General features: G+C 34.6%; 1 protein-coding gene across 1 annotated transcript in view; it reads left to right on the top strand.

The window, feature by feature from the left end:
• Positions 1–7,675: 7,675 nt before the first annotated feature.
• LOC137626327 (uncharacterized) overlaps positions 7,676–19,412 on the top strand; it is a 20,604-nt gene continuing 8,867 nt past the window's right edge. Inside the window, exons 1-3 of the mRNA XM_068357397.1 lie at positions 7,676–8,114; positions 13,680–13,832; positions 14,800–14,945. Of these exons, the coding sequence (XP_068213498.1) occupies positions 7,931–8,114; positions 13,680–13,832; positions 14,800–14,945 (483 nt within the window). The 5' untranslated portion in view covers positions 7,676–7,930. The remainder of the gene's footprint in view (positions 8,115–13,679; positions 13,833–14,799; positions 14,946–19,412) is intronic.

Here is a 19,412-nt window from a genome sequence, read left to right as displayed (position 1 = left end):
AAAAAAAATAAATGTACTGAATTCTTCACTATGTAAGGTCCATTTGTTTTTTCAGTTTGGAATCAACATTTGCAGCTTGAGAGCATGTATGTAAAAGTCCATGCAGGACCTGTATTGAGAAGTAAAACAGGAACTTTTGTAAGATGTTGCTGATTTTTGTATATCAGTGAATTATACCCGATCCATGTAAGAATATGGACTTTTTCATCTCATTTGTGGCTTTATCCACAATGCTACCAAAATAACTTTCACTGGCCTTGTCTCCACCAGTCATTCCAAAGACAAACCAATGGCTTCGGATTTTTTTAAGGCCTGCTTTTCTGGTCCCATACAGCAGGGGAACCCTACTCTCTGATGGACTGATCTGTAAATTGCCTGAGCAATGCGGCTAGTGATATCTTTCTCTTCAGGTTATTGAAGAACTGTACCCGTCATGAATAGTTGAAACTACTTGTGCTTTTAATAATCTTTTGGCTTTGGGTTTCCCCTTTTACTGAGTAAGGTAATAAGTAAACTATGGTGCTTGGTAGCTTCTTCAGTGACATACTGCCTCTTGGTGCTTCTAGTTGCAGGCTTGAGTGCATTAGTGTAACCTGATCACACTTTTGCTGGAATGACACCAAGCCTGTACAATGTAGAGTATTCTTTCCATCCACTGTATCTTCTTCAAAACCTATGTTGTCAATAGCAAAGATTATTTTCTTGGCCTGTGAATATCAGCTACCATGTATACACAATTTGTTTCTGCCATCTGGCGTAGCACAACCCTTGACAGCTTTGTTCCTACACATAAAACCCCACCATAATCAACACTCACACTGCTTGCAAGGAAGAAATTGATCAAAGGCTTACTGTGGATGAAAGATTTAATCTTTATACCAAAATATAGCACATGAAGATTTTCAAGTGCTGTAGCCCTTTATCTGAAGTTATAATCTACTGACTTTGTTTTATACATTTACCTAGAAGATTCTACTTTATACAAGATAGTTTGAGCAATATTGATTCGCTCCCTATGCAAAAGGATGCCAGAGAACTTCAAATCATTCATTCATTCCTATGAAAAACATTAAAACTTTTATCAAATTCACAGGATGATTTTGAATGGGGAACCTGCTAAGATACACTCAATCAAATTGTACACCACAGATGGTACATTGTCTTCCATTATTGAAAACTCACCAAACAGCCAAAATTTTTTTTTATAGATTTCAGAATATGGGCACAGACTCTTCTTTGGTTCCAGAAGTTGCTGCTTCTTCTCCAACAGCCACATACTTTGAGGTCTTTTAGCTAAATAGATCAGATTTTTTTTTTTTATGATGTGATAAAGTCAACATCATTCTGAGTGGCTTCTATTTTTCTGTTCAGACTGGCTTCAGTAACATTGATATTGGATACTCTTGTAGAAAGCAACAACATGTATCATAAATATCACCCATAAGTTTTACTCTGCCATCAGAAAGATAAAATTTAATCTTGCTGAAAAACTCGCAGTCTGTAGTAATACTTTAAGTTGCTCATTGGTTCCCATGCTGGTTTGCACTTCTTCCTGCTGGGTATCACTTTTACCTCAAGGTATGTGAATAATGTTGCAGCAAGTATGATACTTAAGACCTACTACTGTGGCATCAGCAGGACTAATGGGCTGTAATTTACCTTTCTACGTGTCATTATTACTTCTATTGACGGCTTCAATTATATTCTTTCCATTACAAAACAGACACCATTCATGACTGTCCTATTCCCTACACAGGTCTGTTTTACTATATGGCCTTCTCACTTGTTTGAGAAACTTGGTTAATGATATTTCCAGTTGGACATCCTACACGTGGAGATGTTATCAAACTTGCCGCTCATTATGAACACTGGCTTCAAACCATTTCTCTGCCCTTTCAATTTGGTATTGTTAATACACTTGACAACACTGAGATTACCAGACAATTCTTCATCCCTCAAGGGGTTAACTACTGCAACGTAATTGTTCAGTGGCTAGTTTTCTCTTGGTAAGGGTAGAAGAGACTCTTTAGCTATGGTAAGCAGCTCTTCCAGGAGAAGGAGACTCCAAAATCAAACCATTGTTCTCCGGTCTTGGATAGTGCCATAGCCTTTGTACCATGGTCTTTCACTGTCTTGGGGTAGAGTTCTTTTGCTTGAGGGTACACTTAGGCACACTATTCCATCTTATTTCTCTTCCTCTTGTTTTTTAAAAGGTTTTATCGTTATATATGAAAGACTTATATTAATGTTGATATTGTTTTTAAAATATCTTATTTTAATTGTTAACTACTTCTTGTGGTTTCCTTATTTTCTTTCCTCACTGGGCTAATTTCCCTATTGGAGTCCTCGGGATTATAGCATCCTGCTTTTCCAACTAGGGTTTTAGTTGAGCAAGTAATATTAAGCAGCTCTTCTAGGAGAAGGACACTCCAAAAGCAAACCATTGTTCTCCGGTCTTGGATAGTGCCATAGCCTTTGTACCATGGACTTTCACTGTCTTGGGGTAGAGTTCTCTTGCTTGAGGGTACACTTAGGCACACTATTCCATCTTATTTTTCTTCCTCTTTTTTTTTCTTTTTTAAGTTTTTATCGTTATATATGAAAGATTTATATTAATGTTGTTACTGTTCTTAAAATATGTTATTTTAATTGTTAACTACTTCTTATGGTTTCCTTTTTTTTCTTTCCTCACTAGGCTATTTTCCCCGTTGGAGCCCTCGTGCTTATAGCATCCTGCTTTTCCAACTAGGGTTTTAGCTGAGGAAGTATTATTAAGCAGCTCTTCTAGGAGGACACTCCAAAATCAAACCATTGTTCTCCGGTCTTGGATAGTAGGTTGGCCAGGGCACCAGCTGCCCATTGAGATACTACCACCAGAGAGGTATTGGATCCTTTAACTGGCCAGTAAGTAATGCATTGGATCCCTCTCTCTGGTTACGGCTTATTTTTTCTTTGCCAACACTTACACAGAATAGTCTGGCCTATTCTTTACATATTCTCGTCTTTCCTCATACACCTGACAACAATGAGATACTAAACACTTCTTCACCCAAGAGGTTAATTACTGTACTGCAATTGTTCAGTGTACTTGCCTCTTGGTAAGGGTAGAAGAGATTCTTTAGCTATGATAAGCAGCTCCTCTAGGAGAAGGACACTCCAAAATTAAACCATGGTTCTCTAGTCTTGGGTAGTGCCATAGCCTCTGTACCATAATCTTCCACTGTCTTGGGTTAGAGTTCGCTTGCTTGAGGGTACACTCGGGCACACTATCCTATCTTATTTTTTTTTCTTCCTCTTGTTTTTTTTGTTTTGTTTTTTTTTTTGAAATGGTGTGTTGGGCAGACTTAATAGAAGGGTCATGGATGCCTGGTGGTTTATCAAGAGGTTGTCTTTTCCTTTTCTGATTCTTTTTCTTCTCAAAACCATCCTTACTGTCCTCCCTTCAGTTGAAGTGGCTATCCTGGAGGGTATTTAGCCTTGCATGGTGTATCGGCTCCTCCATGTTGACCAGTTTTTCTGACTTTTTACTATAGTCTATGGGTTTCATCAATCACTTTATTTATAATTCTGTACATATTGTTTTTGTTATAATTCTTGTTAATCTAGTTTTTAAGTATGATGTCTCTTTTTTATTTCTATTAATTCTTATGCTGTCTGGAGACACTGAGCGAAATCCGAGACCAGTACGTCCTAGATTTCGTCAATGTCGTCTTCTGTATTGCAATATTCGTGGTCTTCATGCAAATATCCAAGATCTTACAGTTGCGTCCAGACAGTATGATATTCTTTTGTGCTCAGAAACTTTGGTTTCTAATATGAGGCATTCATCTGAGCTCCTTATAACTGGTTTTAAGAAGCCAATAATGTTGAAACGTGATGCCATCCCTAGGGCCAGGGGAATGGTGTATATTAGGACTGAGTACCCTGCTTCTCATAAGTTCTGCTATCAATGTGGATGTCATGAGATTCAGGTAATAAAAGTTTGTGGTAGGCATAACAACTTTTATTTGTGTTTGATCTACCGGAATCCAGACATGGATGATTCTATCTTCGATTGTCTTCTTACCATTATGGCTAAGATACAAGAAGATGATAGAAAGGCTTCTTTTGTCTTTGTTGGTGATTTTAATGCTCACCATAGGGAGTGGTTAAGTTCTATCTCTCCTACCGATCGCCATGGCTTAAGAGCTTTAGACTTTGCCTCTGAATCAGGCTGTGAACAAATTCTAAATGAAGCTACTAACAGGTCTGGTAATTGCTTGGACCTCGTATACACTGACTCCCCTGGCGTTATAACTAGTAAGGTTGGTTCTCCAGTCGGGACATCTGATCATGCCTTGATTTCATTAGTAGTGAAGACTGAGCAGCCTGTCCCTGATATATCATACTCTTGTAAAATTTATATGAAATCCCAAGTAGACTGGAATGGGATTTTGCATGATCTTTTGTGCTTGAATTCGTCACAATTATATAGTAGTGTAGATCCTGTTGTCCCTTTGAATGAGAATCTAGTCAACATAATTGATAGGCGTATCCCTTCTCGTGTGCTAAGGTACCGAGTGAAGGACAAACCGTGGTTCGATGATGATTGTACACGTGCTTATTTACAGAAGAAGGAGGCCTATCATCTTTGGAAGGGTAACAGATCAGATTTGACCTGGAACAACTATACTCAGCTTCTTCGAGCTTTTGCTCAGAGAGTTTATGCTTCAACTGAAAAGGAGTACAATTTAACCATAAAAGAAACCCTTTTTGGTACAACTCAGGAACATAAATGGTGGTCTACCCTTAAATCTGCACTATTTGGTGTAGATGCAATAGTTCCTCCTTTACTTAAACCAGATGGCTCAGTCACTCACTGTCCAAAGGAAAAGGCAACCCTTTTGGCTGAAGTTTTTGACAGAGTAATGAAAAACTTGAACTTCCTCATTCCTGTTTTCTTGAGGCTAAACTAACTAGTTTAGCTTTTCGATCTCGTGAGATTAAAGCTCTGTTGATGGACCTTGATGCTTATGGAGGTGTAGACCCAAATGGTATTTTTCCTTTGTTTTTTATAAAGACCGCAGATTTCTCAGCTCCAAAGTTATCTGTTATTTTGCGCAAGTTAGCAAGAAGAGGAGCTTTTAGCACTTGTTGGAGAATTGGTAATGCTACTCCTCTATGTAAATGTGTTTGTGGTAGCTCAAGTCCCACTGATTACCGCCCAATTTCCATAACTCCCATATTATCTAAAGTTTTTTAACGTCTTCTGGCAAAACGTCTTAATAGGTTTGCTGAAGGTAATCATCTATTCCCTAGTTTGCAATTTGGTTTTCGTAAAGGCCTTGGAGCATGTGATGCCCTTCTTACAATCTCCAATGCTGTACAGAAATCCCTTGATTGTGGTCAGGAAGTTCGTATGATTAGTCTTGATTTTAGTGCTGCCTTTGACCGTGTTAATCATGAGGCCCTTGTTTTCAAACTCAAACAGTTGGGAGTGAGTGGGTCATTTCTTACCATTATTATTGATTTTTTAAGTAATAGATCTCAAAGAGTTGTTATTGATGGGCACCATAGTGAGTATAGGAATGTGATATCCGGTGTTCCACAGGGTAGTGTTCTTGGCCCATTACTTTTCATACTACTGTATATACACATGACATGTGGTTTGGCCTAGAAAACAAGATTGTTGCATATGCAGATGATGCTACTCTTTGTGCATCAATTCCATCCCCTGAATGCAGATCTGGTGTTGGTGAATCCCTTAATAGAGATTTAGCTAAAATTAGTGCATGGTGCAAATTATGGGGTATGAAGTTGAATCCTAACATAACTCAAAGTATGATTGTAACTAGGTCAAGGAAGGTGGCTCCTCAACATCCGAGATCTCAGTATTGATGTTTCTTTAAATTTGTATGACTCTTTTAAAATTTTAGGTGTGATTCTCGACAGCAAATTTACTTTTGAGAAACACATTAGGTCTGTGTCTTCTTCAATTACACAAAAAATTGGCTTATAGAGAAAGTCTTACAAGATTTTCGGTGATCAGTCTATTCTGAAGAAGTGCTTTAATTCTTTCATTCTACCTTGTTTTGAGTATTGTTCTCCTGTCTGGTGTTCAGCTGCTGATTCTCATCTTAATTTGTTGGACAGAAACTTACGGTCTATTTAATTTCTTATTCCTGATCTAGATATTAATCTTTGGCACCGTAGTTCAATTATTTCATTGTGCATGTTGCATAAGATTTTTTATAATTCTGACCATCCTTTACATTTATATCTCCCTGGACAATTCTATCCTGTTCGTAATACTAGGCAGATAGTTAATTCTAATAGCCAGGCCTTCTCCATCATGAGGCTCAATACTGCACATTATTCTAGAAGTTTTATTCCAGCTGTTACCAAGTTGTGGAATGATCTTCCTAATCAGGTAGTTGAATCCGTAGAACTTCAAAAGTTCAAAGTTGGAGCAAACGTTTTTATGTTGACCAGGCTGACATGAGTCTTTTCGTAATTGATATATGACATATGTTTTTGACGTTGTTAATAGTTTATATAGGGCATATCTGTTTTGACGTTGTTGCTGTTTTTAAAATGATTTGTTCTCATCATTTATTCATTTCCTTATTTCCTTTCCTCACTGGGCTATTTTTCCCTATTGGAGCATCTTGCTTTTCCAACTAGGGTTGTAGCTTGTCTAATAATAATAATAATAATAATAATAATAATAATAATAATAATAATAATAACAGCCTTTGTACCATGGTCTTCCACTGTCTTGGGGTAGAGTTCTCTTGCTTGAGGGTATACTCAGGCACACTATTCCACCTTATTTCTCTTCCTCTTGTTTTTATAAAGTTTTTATCGTTATATATGAAAGATTTATATTAATGTTGTAACTGTTCTTAAAATATCTTATTTTAATTGTTAATTACTTCTTGTTTTTTCCTTATTTCCTTTACTCACTGGGCTATTTTCCCTGTTGGAGCCCTCGGGCTTATGGCATCCTGCTTTTCCAACTAGGGGTTTTAGTTGAGCAAGTAACAACAACAACAACAACAACAACAACAACAACAACAACAATAATAATAATAATAATAAAAATAATAATAATAATAATCACAGTTATGGAGACTTGGTAAGGAAAGATTTATTCAGTTATCTTATTCTACACTTAATTTATTCCAGTCTTCCCTTAGCCCCAATTTTCCTTGTTTTTAATATTGACATTTTACTCTAAATAAACGCTCTATCGAAATCGACGTTTTTTCAACTTGTTACAAAATCTCATTAATAAATAATCAATTCTCAAAGTATGAGTCTGGCCCTTGTAAAACTTATTTGTTCACTGAAAACAATGAAGGGGCGTCAATTAAGAGGCCAAAAAAAAAAAAAAAAAAAAAAAAAAAGACAGAGAAACAAAGGTATTCTAAAGTCACACTCTTAATATCTTTCTAAATTCCGACCTTAGCATCTACTTTCATATGGTGATCTACATTTCGAGAAATCAGTAAAGTTGACATGGCCTACGTTAAGGAAAATTAAATGCTTTTAACTGTAAAAATTGAATTGAAATGAACAAATTCTTTGAATTTAAATATGAAATAAATCATCATCCCGGGGGGAGGAGCTACAAGGCCTTCTTCCATTGTAAAGATAAGATAAACTTCCACTTGAAGGTACTGTAGATAAAATCACACAACGCCCCTTTTCAATCGACATTACAACACTATGTTCTGTCCTACAAGACCCACAATTGTTCAGGAAACACCAAGGTGAAATTACTGGCAAGATTTAACAAGACTGAGCTTGAATCATTCGGCAAAGAGATAACATTCGATACAGCCATTCCCGTGTCAAGGGTCTTACTGCATCTGAACCAGACCAACCAGTAAAAATCCACGTGTAACGAAAACTTCAGCTTACAGCACCAGAGAACACAGCTAGAAAGATGAAGTTGGGCAGAAATAATGTCAGTTTCTTATGGTGTTTAGCAGTCGTGCTTACAATTAGTGTACCGGCGATCGAAAGTGCAAAGAATAAAGCCACGTTTGGCCCTAAAACCCAACTGCCAGACGACAAACTATTCAGTGATCAAGTTGCCTTCTGTGAAGGATGTTACGGTTTTGTTCACGGTAAGTGTAATATTATTCACGAGAGAGAGAGAGAGAGAGAGAGAGAGAGAGAGAGAGAGAGAGAGAGAGAGAGAGAGAGAGAGAGAGAGAGAGAGAGAGAGAGAGAGAGTGTATTAGGAAATATTATGTCAAGATCAACAATATCCGCTACGACCACGATAAGCTATTATCTTACAGATTATCCTGTTCATAAAAAGTAACTATAGTTTTAGAATATACTGGCAACATATGTAAAATAATGCCAAGGTAAGACGAAACAAAAAAAAGCAACAATTGTGTCAAATATGAAACACTAATTGTACAAGACAACCGAAATGTGATAATTATTCTTAAACTTCCAAACATTATTTACCCTATATAATAAAGAGCAAGTTTCTGGATATATATATATATATATATATATATATATATATATATATATATATACACACATATATATATATGCATATATATATATATATATATATATATATATATATATATATGTGTATATATATATTATATAAATACATATATATATATATATATATATATATATATATATATATATATTATATATACATACATGCATACATATATACATATATATATATATAAATATATATATATATATATATATATATATTTATATATATCCATCAAAAAGATATATGGATCTGTATTAACAGCAGAAGATGAAGAAATGCAGCGTTAGATGGAACACTCGTGAGGTCATGAACAGGAGATATGAAGGGAATAATTTGATTGATATACCTGAAGCTGAGGAAGACCTTGATGTGCTCATGAATTAATTCAGTGTGTTTGAGGTAGAAGCTATCATTAAAATAACTCAAGAGATGGAAAGCCCGCTGGATACGATGGAATCTGACGGATTGCAATAATTACAGAGGTATCCCACTTAAGTCAGTTGTCATGAAAATATATGGTATGCTCATTCTAAAGAGAATAGAGAGAAAGATTGAGGAAAAGCTGAGAGAAAAACAAGCAGGATTTAGAAAAAGTATAAGTTTTACTGACCAAATTTTCCTTTTAAGACATGTAGTGCAGCAATGTGCAGAATATAGAAATCAACTTTTGATGACATTTGTGGACTATGAAAAAGCCTTTGATAGTGTGTAGTGTGCACGACCAATTTTGTGGAGAGTCCTGCGGTATTCTGGAATACCTCTTAAATATGTAAATTTGATTAAGTCTGTTCATGAGCATAGAAAGTGCAAAGTTAATGTTAATGGTGTACTATCAAATGAATTTCCAATGAACACCGGAGTACTCCAAGGGAATGTTTTGTCACCTATGTTGTTTATCTTCCTCATGGATTTTGTAATGCATAGAACAAATGGATATGGTGGAGAAGGATTGGACTGGATTGGTAACAGGAAATTTGGTGACCTAGAATATGCTGATGACGCTGTCCTTGTTAGCAGAACACCACAGGATTTGCAACGCATGCTTACAAGAATGCATGAAATACCACAGGAAGTTGAGCTCAGGATAAATAGAAGAAAGACAGATGATGCGATGGAATATGCAATGGAAGATGAAAAATCATTGGAAGGAGAAAGGATTAATGAGGTGGAATCATTTAAATAATTAGGAACTATGATCTCTAATACAGGATCTTTAAAATTTGAGTTTAATGAAAGATCGAAAAAAGAAAATCAGACAATGGTTAGGTTAAGTAAAATTTGGAAATCAAATTGCCTGAAATTACATATAATAATCAGACTATATACCAGTTCAGTAAGATCGGCGTTACTGTACGGACACGAGTCGTAGTAAGACAGTGGAACAATATCCAACAGATTTTGTAGATTTGAGAACAAAGTCCACGGAAGAATATTGGGAGTTAAATGGCAGGACAGGATTATAAATGAGGCTATAAGAGTGATTACTCGAGAGCCATATGTGCATGAGATCATGGTGATGAGTAGATGGAGATGATTTGGGCATATTTTGTGCACTCCCCAAGAGAAATTAGTTCACTAAACTTTTAGCTAGTCCTTAAGGCACTAGAAGAGTTGGAAGACCCAGTCTTACATGGTTACGGACTCTGAAGAGAGAAGTCGAAGATGATGATGATGATATACTGTATACAGTATTACAGTATATATACATACACACACACACACACACATATATATATATATATATATATATATATATATATATATATATATATATATATATATATATATATATACATATATATATATATATTCATATTTATATATTTATGTCTTTCCGGTCATGTTTAGCGGTATTACCAGCCCTATAACTGCTAAATCTCTCCCTATCCCTCTGGTAGGAAGGAGAGGGAGTGATCTTACTCTGGTGAGAGGAGGCACATGTGCATGCTTGTGCATATCTATTTAAATATTTAGCGGTCCTTTTGACGGGTCGTGTACACTAGTAATGATATAGTTATCAAATGATATTTGGTTTTTATTTGATGAAACTGGCCATTCTGCTAGCACGAAATCTAGTTCCACAGAAAATATAAAAGTAATAAAGATTACTGCTATTAATAAGGAAGTCCTAGGAAAAAAAACAGTGAAAATCACAGCGATGTGAAAAATTACGACAGTCATTAGAAATTGTAAATAAGCTGGTTATTGCAATAGTAATTTCAGTAAAATAAAATTGCTAATCATATTCTAACAGTATTATCATCGATGAAGGTGATTTACCTCTTACTCTCTCAAAAATTTTAATTGAGTAATAGGCACACATATAAAACACACACGCACACACATATACAGTATATATATATATATATATATATATATATATATATATATACATATATATATTATATATATACACACACACACATATATATATATATATATATACATATACATTTATACATATATATATATAAATATATATATATATATATATATATATATATATATATATATATATATATATATGTATGTATGTATGTGTGTGTGTGTGGTGTGTGTGTGTGTATGTTTGTGTGAGTGTATGTGAGTGTTCTTGAGCAAGAGTTTACACGCCCACGATAAAAAAATATAAGTGTAAGAGAAAAGTCCAGTTTTCTTATTGGAAAAAAAAATCATCAATTTGCAAAAACTTCGTCATGGTTTTATATCGGCACCTTCCACTTGACCCCAAAACGTGCTGCTAATTCAATGGACAAAGTAGTTCATTGTGGTTAGATTGTAGAAAAGTATTTTCTTTTTTATTCTAACTATAAGAGAACAATTATTGGACTCATTGTTGACGAATAACAACCATTCAGCTCTACCATTATTCTACACGACATGGCAGAAATACGGTTGAGACATTGGTGTTATAAAAAAAAATTGCTCGTCACCACCTATTATATATATATATATATATATATATATATATATATAAATATATATATATATATATATTTATATTTATATATATGTGTGTGTGTATTGTATATGTATATATATATATATATATATATATATATATATATATATATATATATATATATATACATATCTATCTATCTATATACAGTATATATATATATATATATATATATATATATATATATATATATATATATACATATATATATGTATGTATATATATGTACATAAATAAAAACATGCATACATACATACATACATACATACATACATACATAAGGGATTAACACTAAGATACAGAAAAAGAGCAACATATATACGAGAACAAACTAAAGTAGAGGATATTCTAACAACAAGTAAGAAGAAGAAATGGAAATGGACCGGACATATAATGAGAATGACAGATAATAGATGGGCACAAAAATAACTTAATAGGTCCCTAGAGATTACAAACAAAGAAGGGGAAGGAAGAGAAGACGATGGATTGACGAGGTGAGAAAATTTGTGGGTATATACTGGCATAGCAAGACCATAAATACACATGACTGGAAGGACAAGTCTAAGGTCTTTGTTTTGCAGTAGACAAGTAACGGTTTATGATCATATATATATATATATATATATATATATATATATATATATATATATATATTTATATATATATAGTATATATATACAGTATATATATATACATATATATATATATATATAATATATATATATATATGTGTGTGTGTGTGTGTGTGTGTATGTGTGTGTGTGTGTGTGTGTATTTTTATAATTTCATGTTGACGACTATTTCGCAATGACTCTATTTCCCTTAGCTCGTTCTTAAACTAAGTAAAATTTCCTCAACTGGCTCCTCACCCTTCCTTATTTTATAGCCTATTATTATCAGCGTCTACTACTTCTAATTAATAGCGCATTCAATTAGCCCCTTCAAATTATAGCTTCATAATTATCTTAACAGTATATAAAACCAACTAGCTTATTTTTCTTTGTTAACGATTCAGAGAAAATTATACTGAATTGCCTCGTATTCTTGTGTCCGACAACTGTAAATGAATATATACATTCTTTTTTCATACTCAAGATTAAAAAAAAATACATTATTTTTGTTTCATTTAAGATACACCTTAAACTGTACTTACTCATCTTTTTTCACTCATAAAATGACAAGTATATAATCTTGATTAAGCAACAAAGTGACAGCTGTGAGGTTATGGCAAAAACTAAAGGGCTCTGGCAAGGAATCGATGCGTTTTAATTCAAAACCTGAAGTGTGATCTCTCGTTACTGAGTGACATTAATCCAGTTTCGACTTCCCCCTTCATTGTCTTTGCTTGGCAGAGGCAAAAGGCAGTGACTATGCCTAGCTAGCAGGACAATGCCCTAGAGACTGACTATGTATACAAATGAATAGTGCCCAAGACCCCTCTCCACCCAAGCTAGGCCCAGCGAGGACCAAGCAATGGCTGCTGATGAGTCAGCAGGTAGACCTATAGACTCCCCAAAACAAACATCCTCCATAGCTCCCAAGGATGGTGAAGTTGCAGCCTTTAATAGAAAATATCAAGTTTGACCGGGACACGAACCCCAGTCCGGCAGATCACTAGGTTGGGACGTTTCTAATAGACCACTTCTAGGCAGCAATATCTAAGCATCCAAATGCAATAGTTTACAAATTCTGGGAACTACCATTGCACCCACATCTTGAGGTCTTTGGGATGTAATTTTGGTTGTTGTCATCAAAATAAATTAGCTGAGTTCAACATGTTGGCTTAGCTTCTGTGGTGCAAATCTTCCCCGACAACTAGTTTCTCTGGCTAAGAAGAGTTATTTAATTTTAACTGACACTTCTAAAAAAAATAATTAAATCTTGAAACTAATTATTTATTTATTCATCTGTTTATAAATGGGATGCCTTGTAATGGGTAATGCAATCTGTGAATGTTATAGATTTAGTTTAGATTTATGAAACACATCTGAAAGGTGTCAGTAACTAAAGGTAAGTATTGTATCTAAACACACCAGGACTTGACCATGGAAACATTTCAATACAGTTTCTCTCAGAAAATTCCTTTTCCGATATATCAAATATCACAAGGAAAAGATTGTTCGAAAATTGTCATTTAATATTGAGTCAAGTTGAATGAAACTATTATATAGTGATGAATTTATTCTGCTCCCTCAGAAATTCACAAACTTATGACGAAGTGGGCTAAGGAAAAAGGTTCCCTCGAAGATCACATAGACACAGCTATGGTCGCAGTCTGCAGTACAGAGAGACTTAGATCGTATGTTCTCTCCCCACCGAAGATGGAGAGACTTTGCTCTGGGATCAGAGGTTAGTTAGTTTTCTTTGTAAAAGTTTCTTTGTAATTTTGAAAAGTCTATTTTATCTCAAAGTAAACTTGTAATAAATAGCAGACGGTGCGTTAGTCATAGATAAAAACATCAAAATCAAGAGCCTATAATACATCAGGACTAAAAAGAAATCTCTCCAACCAAGTGTTTGGGGGTATGGCCCAACCCCGTTTTTTCAACTCCCAGTGTACTTAATTTTTAAAACTAGTTTTTCCTTTTCCAATCTCTCCGGACTTTTGTCATCACCACATATCCTATACCAGCCTACAAAAATTTAATGCTCAAGTATTGATTTAAAAGCTCAAGATAGAGACGACTGGCGAAATCTAACCGAGGCCCTTTGCGTCAATAGGCGTTAAGAGGAGATGATGATGTTTTGCAAGAGTGATAAGAATATTCGCCTTGTTTTTTTTAGAAGATATTTTATTTTCTTGATATTAATTTCTCCAAAAACAAAAACACCTGTACTTATCCATTTTTGAAAGAACATACCGTTCAAAGAGTTCTGAGGATTGGTTTAAACGGCTATAATACATAAGCCCCTTTCTGAGTGGGGATACCTTAACCTGGTAAAAGGGTTTGCGTATCGCCATGATAAGCAAAGCTATACTAGTCAGGGCTACCCGCTACCCATACTTGGATGGTTTGCTGTGAGCGATCAAACTGAAGTCTCCCACCATCATCAATCCGCACTGGCCAACGTGGTGATGAAAACTGGCCAAACCCCAGAGATGAAGATGAGCCCTTTGTCCAACAGTGGACTAAAAACGGCTGCATTTGTTGTTGTAATACATAGGCAAGAAGTAAATAATGAAATATTTATATACCAGGTATAAAAATGTGTTCCTAAACAAATCGCTTTATAAGTAAAAAAAAAAAAAAAAACCATAAAACGCCCCTTTCAAATGGTATTAAAACAATATTATATTCCATCATTATACCAACAGCTCATTATGAAGATGACATTGGACTAGCCTTGCTGACACATTATGGGAAGAGGAAACCAGACGTAGAAAAAGTATTTTCAGATGTCTGCAGGAAAGCCATCCCAGCTTGCCCTAAAAACATGAAGCCTATGTCCGTAGGTAGAAAGGTAAGACTTTTCCAATCTGTTTTTGTTTTTCAAGTAATTTAGGTTACTGCAAATGCGTTTTGTTGAGTAAGTGAATTTACTAAAGTTGAAAAATCTATCTCTTTACTCATCTATTCAACATTGTTGTCTATCATATTATTTCTGTTAAAGTTTCTTCTTTACTTATCAGTTCCTTTTCTGCATTTGGATATCCCCTGACCCAGTGGCGGAACTACTGGGGGTGCAGGAAGCGTAATGCACCAGGACCCACTCTGCTTGGGGGCCCATCTGGCCCCCATCAAAATGCCTTAGTATATTGATTTGGTAATATTTTTGCAAATACGTTTAAGTAATAGAAATAATGAAAATATAACTGATAATGACTATGATGACCATAGTAGTAAAGTAGTAGTAGATTTTAGTCTTATCTATACTATAGTACCATCATTATAATTATTACAACTACTATTAGTATTGGTATAATAATAATAATAATAATAATAATTGCAATGATAATGATGGTACCATAGTATGCATAAGGACAGAAGCTATGATAATAATAATAATACTAATAGCAATGATAAATCTTAAAGATGATAATAAGGACAATGTTAATGACAATGTCGCGGCCAAGAGTATGATCGAACAGCAAACGTGAGCGAGATATATTCAGGTGTTCATACTAGATTATCTATAAAATAATCCAATGTACATTGAGCCTCACATAATGTGAATCATGTTTTCAATTATTATTATTATTATTATTTTTTTTATTATTATTATTATTATCATTATTATTATTATTGAATGCTAAGCTACAACCCTAGTTGGAAAAGAGGAATGCTATAAGCCCAGGGGCCCCAACAGGGAAAATACCCAGTGAGGAAAGGAAACGAGGAAAAATCAAATATTTTAAGAATAGTAACAACATTAAAATAAATATTTCCTATATAAATTATAAAAACTTTAACAAAACAAGAGGAGGAGAAATTAGATAGAATTGCGTGCCCGAGTGTACCCTCAAGCAAGAGAACTCTAACCCAAGACAGTGCAAGACCATGGTACAGAGGCTATGGCACTACCCAAGACTAGAGAACAATGTTTTGATTTTGGAGTGTCCTTCTCCTAGAAGAGCTACTTGCCATAGCTAAAGGGTCTCTTCTACCCTTACCAAGAGGAAAATTGCTACTGAACAATTACATTGCAGTAGTTAACCCCTTTGGTGAAGAAGAATTGTTTGGTATTCTGTTCAGAATATTTTTTACATGAGAAACTTTTATGACTCCATTGAAGAACTTTACAATTTCTTTGATCGCATTATAAAACGATGGGAAATGCCGAAAGAATTAACTTGTGTGTTAGAAGTTATTGAGAAACTTACAACACTGAACGATTATGTTTAACTCGATGGTCCTTTCGACGTGACTCCCTAGTTACTGTAGTATTTCGCTAAGTTTTAGTGATAGTCATGACGAACAAGATGATGCAGGTGGCCTACTGATGAAATTAGGAAAAACTTGAGCTTTACAGCCTTTGTACCATGGTCTTCCACCGTCTTGGGTTAGAGTTCTCTTGCTTGAGGGTACACTAGGACACAATGTTTTATCTTATATATCTTATTTCTCTTCCTCTTGTTTTGCTAAAGTTTTTATAGTTTATAAAGTGATATCTATTTCAATATTGTTGCTCTCCCTAAAATATATTGAGTGATTACTCAAAAGTGTCACTATTTGTAAATTGCATATTTTATGGACACTTTTCAGTAATTAATCCATTTTTAATTAAGTATATTTTGAATATAAAGTATATCAAATGTACGCTGGCATCACGAACTTCTGTTTATGTACGCTGGCATCATGAATTCTGCTTGGTTGACTATGTTGACATGTCAGTTCCAAGTCTTTTGGTGAGGAAACCGAGCTATTTACATTTTATAACCCGCTTACCCCTTCCTCAATATATATTGCTAATTATTGCTTTCCTAGAATTTAAATAACCACCTAATTACTGTGCAAGAAGATGAGAACTGCAAGATTGCATTATTTTGGAGTAAATGGAGAGCGTGGTGTTGTAAATAATTACCATATATATACATATATATATATATATATATATATATATATATATATATATATATATATATATATATATATATATATATATATATATATACACGACCATGAATCAAATAAATATAAATGCGTGTATTTTGCCTTATTCATGAGCATTGGTTAACTGTAAATCAAGTAATGACAATTAATTTTATTTTCAATGAATGGGGCCAAGTCGAATTAATTTGCACCAAGGGCCGTAATGACGTAGTTCCTTCACTGATCCAGTTTTTTCTACTTGGGTTGCAGCTCTAATAAAAACAACAACAACAACAATAATAATAATAATAATAATAACAATAATAATAATGCGGATAATGATACGCATCAGGAATATTAGTGTTACCCATGAAAATACCATTACATTGTAGAAAACGTACAGATTAATTTCTTTTGAAGAAAACGGGGTTTTTCCTACCACATAACCGTAACTGCACAATACTCATGCATGTCTCTAACTTTGATAAAAATCATATCTTTTCTTAACATTATTTACAGTCGGGTAGCTATGAACTTAGGGAGGGGGGAAGGCAAGTGTTCAATTATGAGTATCCAGTGATCCGCCACTGATCAGGGTTGATAACTATATTGAAGTATTACTCTCAAATACAATATATATAATGTTCGGTTTGCATATAATAAACACGGCTCTTATTAAATGTACTTTATTGTTATTATTACTAGTTAATAAACAACTCTAGTTGGAAAAGCAGGAACCTCTAAGCCCAATGGCCTCACAAAGGAAAAGAAATAAAGAAATGAATGAATTATATGAGAAGCAAAGAATAATGAAATATAAATATTTCAAGATCAGTAACAATGATAAAATACATGTTATATATAACCTATGAAGAGAGAATTATGTCCGCATGTTCAACATGAAAAAAAATCGCTGCGAGTTTGAATTTCTGCTGATTCAACTACCCAATTAGGGGGATTATTCCACAATCTGGTCACAGCTGGAATAAAACTTATAGAATACTGTGTGGTATTGAAAGCTTTTGGTGGAGGAGGTATGACTGTTAGAATTAACTCCATACCTGGTAATACGTACAAGACGGCACAAGCTAGGCGCATCTGAATGCAAAGAATGGCCAAAATTATGAAAAATATTATGCAACATACATAAAGAACTAACTGGACGGGGGTGCCAGAGATTAATATCTCGATCTGGAATAATTAAATTTAATAGACCACAAGTTAAGGCCAGTTTCAGCAACTGAAGACCAGACAGGAGAACAATACTCGAAACAAGGCAGAATTATTATTATTATTGTTATTGTTGTTGTTGTTGTTGGAAAAGCAGGATGATATAAGCCCAGGGGCTCCAACAGGGAAAATAGCCCAGTGAGAAAAGTAAATAAGGAAAAATAGATTATAAAAATAATAACACATTAAAATAAATATTTCCAACATAATCTATAAAAACTTTAACAAAACAAGAGGAAGAGAAATAAGATAGAATACTGTGCCTGAGTGTACCCTCAATCCAAGACAGTGGAAGACCATGGTACGGAGGCCATGGCACTACTCAGGACAAGAGAATAATGGTTTGATTCTGGAGTGTCCTTCTTCTAGAAGAGATGCTTACCATAGCTAAAGAGTCTCTTCTACCCTTACCAAGAGGAAAGTAGCCACTGAATAATTACAATGCAATAGTTGACCCCTTGAGAAGAAAATTTTGTTTGGTAATCTCAGTGCTTTCAGGTGTATGAGGACATAGGAGTATATAAAAAGAATACGCCAAACTATTCGGTGTATATGTAGGCAAAGAGAAAATAAACCGTAACCAGAGAGAGGGAACCAATGTAGTACTGTCTGGCCAGTCAAAGGACCCAATAACTCTCTAGCGGTAGTATCTCAGTGGGTGGCTGAAACATTTATCAGTTACCCATTCGTTACTCTCTTAACACAAATTGTGTTTTCGCTTTCTAAGGCAATAGCTTGAGGTTTTAATACTTCAAGACTGCAGACCATCGTAGAAACGAAAACCTACAAAATGACAAATGTTTTTAATGAGTCTACTGGAAAACTTTCTAAGAGCACACATTGACCTCAGTGTTCAAGATACAGCGGTAAATCAAATTTCTCTCGGTTAAATGTAAAAACACTTTAGAAATAAAACTTGCATACTAATATCATTCACCCACAAAATACTGAGTTTATATTCTTTGAGAAAATGACTGGACTTATTCATACCTTCAGGGTTATATTAGCTTATTGGAAACGTCTCTGCCTGACGATTTGCTGGAGTGGGTTTAAGACACACTCAAGCTCGATAGCTTCTTGCAGTGTTTCCTTGTGAGCTAAGGATGGGGTTTCTGGGAGAGCCTTTATAGGTCTACCTGCTGAGTCATCAGTAACCATTCCATAGTCT

This window comes from Palaemon carinicauda, chromosome 33 (genome assembly GCF_036898095.1).
Source record: "Palaemon carinicauda isolate YSFRI2023 chromosome 33, ASM3689809v2, whole genome shotgun sequence".
Classification (NCBI taxonomy): domain Eukaryota; kingdom Metazoa; phylum Arthropoda; class Malacostraca; order Decapoda; family Palaemonidae; genus Palaemon; species Palaemon carinicauda.
This window is presented reverse-complemented; position numbering and strand designations above follow the sequence as displayed.